Below are 2,500 nucleotides of genomic sequence, written 5' to 3'. Positions count from 1 at the left end.
CCAGTTTGGCAAGCCCAGCCCTGGTGACCGGTTCTGTTGAGACTTCTAATATCTAAGCCAGTGTCGCTACCGAACAGTCCAACCCTGTTAACGGACCCAACCGACCTGAACTGAGTTCACCCAATGTATCCTCGCCTTCACTTGTCAGTATTTCACATCTCTACCAACGTTTCCAAGCTGAGGGCTTTCCAGCAAACGTTGCTGATCTACTCATCGCAGCAACTTGTACCTCCACACACAAAACCTACGAGTCTAGTTGGAAGCGTTGGTGCCGCTGGTGTTCTGGATGGCAAATTGATCCTCTTTTGTCATCTTTAAGTGACATTCTAATTTTCTTGACAGAAGTCTTTAACGAAGGCTTAGCATACTGATCACTTAACGTCCTTCGTTCTGCTATTTCGTCAACTCATCCAAAGGTAGATGGTTTTTCAGTGGGTCAGCATCCTTATGTTACTAGGCTCCTTAGAGGATTTCTCAATAAACGTCCTCCAAAGCCCAGGTATTCCCATACCTGGAGTGTTGATGTTATAATTAAATACATGATTTCTTTGGGGAAAAACAGCACCCTATCACTTAAAGTTAGGTCAATGAAGTTAGTCACCCTGTTTGCATTAACCTGTCCTGAACGGATTTCCGCCTTGGGTTCCCTGGATCTCAGACATTGCAGCGTCCTTCCAGAAGGGGTGTCTTTCAAACTCACTGTCGCTAGAAAAACTGGCAGTGCAGATAAACCAGTGGAAGCATTTTTTACCTGCTTTGACCGAGACAAGAAGCTCTGTCCAGTGGAATGTTTAGACAATATCTAAAATTATCCAGAAACGTTCGACCCATTATCCCGTCTTCTCTTCCCGATTAGTTGTTTATTTCATTTATGCGTGCAGCAGGAATAGACAGTCAAATTTTTAAAGCTCACTCTGTGGGTGGAGCATCTATGACAGCAGCTGTCAATGCATTTGTCCCACTGTCGACTATCATGTCAATGGCCGACTGGTCTTCTGCTTCAACTTTCAGAACATTTTACTATAAGCCGTTTAATTCAGACTTTGCTACTGGGTTCTTATCCTCACAGTAGATCTACATGTAACCTCAGCTATTCTCGTGTTGAGTTCTGATTTATATATAATATATATAGGAAGTCTGTGTTTCGATTTTTCTGTAGTACAGTGCTCGATACATTAAAGAAGAGCGCAATATATGTATTGAAAATAGAAAAAAACTACACTTTCATCCTGACAAGCCTGTTTCATGATCGCTCACTCTTCAGGGGATTTTAATGATAAGAATATTCAAAACCATCGGTTAAATACTATAAAAGTTACATAATTACTGTTGCAGAAAATTTAAATGTTTAAATGTTTAGTTGTTACGTAGTAACGCTTTGTTTCTGTGGCGGCAAGACGATACAAATTTGTTACCTTTGTTGAGTGATGATAGATCAGGTCGACAGATAATTAAAAATTTCTCTTTGAGACAGAGATTACATCTTTTACTTGAACTGTTGTAGGACGAGCTAGATGAAATGATACGCCATGAAATAGAGTGGTCAATGTTGCTGTCTTTAAGTAACCCTGTTGACAAGAAATTGTGCAACTGCTGACAAAAGATCACATGCCCACTTAACAGAAACTGCCTTCAATCATCAGTCATCTACCAAGCCACCGTCACACGCAATGACAATAACACTTCAGAAACATGCATCCGACTGACAGAAAAAGACTTCGAGACAAGATACAGAAACCACACTGCATCATTCCGTCACGCAAAACACAGGAACTCTACCGAACTCAGCAAACACGTCTGGACTCTTAAAGACAGCAACATTGACCACTCTATTTCATGGCGTATCATTTCATCTAGCTCGTCCTACAATGGCTCAAGTAAAAGATGTAATCTCTGTCTCAAAGAGAAATTTTTAATTATCTGTCGACCTGATCTATCATCACTCAACAAACGTAACAAACTTGTATCGTCTTGCCGCCACAGAAACAAAGCGTTACTACATAACAACTAAACATTTAAACATTTAATTTTTCTGCAACAGTAATTATGTAACTTTTATAGTATTTAACCGATGGTTTTGAATATTCTTATCATTAAAATCCCCTGAAGAGTGAGCGATCACGAAACAGGCTTGTCGGGATGAAAATGTAGTTTTTTTCTATTTTCAATATATATATAATATATATATAATATTATTTCATTTGCAGAACTGCTGTCAGAGTGCTCAATAGAAAACCTAGAGCATAAATATTAGAAGACAGTCTAATCAACTGAAGATACAACTTGGCATTTTGTTACTAACTAGTTTCGTACTGCACGACCTGTGCAGCACTCATCAGATAAAATTGCCAAAAGTAAAGATTACAACGTTACGCTGGTATTTAGGGACGCCGGATGAATAGAAAAGTATAAAATTACAACGGTTATAACTGGAACAATGTGAGAATAGGAAAAAAGTTTAAAATAACAACGGTTTCTGTGAACAATAAATACTTAGAAT

General features: G+C 38.8%; 2 protein-coding genes across 6 annotated transcripts in view; both read left to right on the top strand.

Annotated features, from left to right (window-relative positions):
• The window catches only part of LOC145489620 (DNA-dependent protein kinase catalytic subunit-like), a 294,091-nt gene that overhangs the window by 86,107 nt on the left and 205,484 nt on the right, over positions 1–2,500 (top strand). The gene's annotated exons all lie outside the window — the stretch shown is intronic.
• LOC145489678 (uncharacterized) overlaps positions 1–2,500 on the top strand; it is a 4,184-nt gene that overhangs the window by 746 nt on the left and 938 nt on the right. The window contains exon 1 of the mRNA XM_081468708.1: positions 1–2,500. This exon is cut by the window's left edge and continues 746 nt beyond it; it is cut by the window's right edge and continues 938 nt beyond it. Within this exon, the coding sequence (XP_081324834.1) occupies positions 1–27 (27 nt within the window). The 3' untranslated portion in view covers positions 28–2,500.

Source organism: Orbicella franksi, chromosome 6, assembly GCF_964199315.1.
Source record: "Orbicella franksi chromosome 6, jaOrbFran1.1, whole genome shotgun sequence".
Taxonomy (NCBI): domain Eukaryota; kingdom Metazoa; phylum Cnidaria; class Anthozoa; order Scleractinia; family Merulinidae; genus Orbicella; species Orbicella franksi.
The sequence above is the reverse complement of the archived record's forward strand: the minus strand, read 5'-3'. Positions and strand labels throughout refer to the sequence as shown.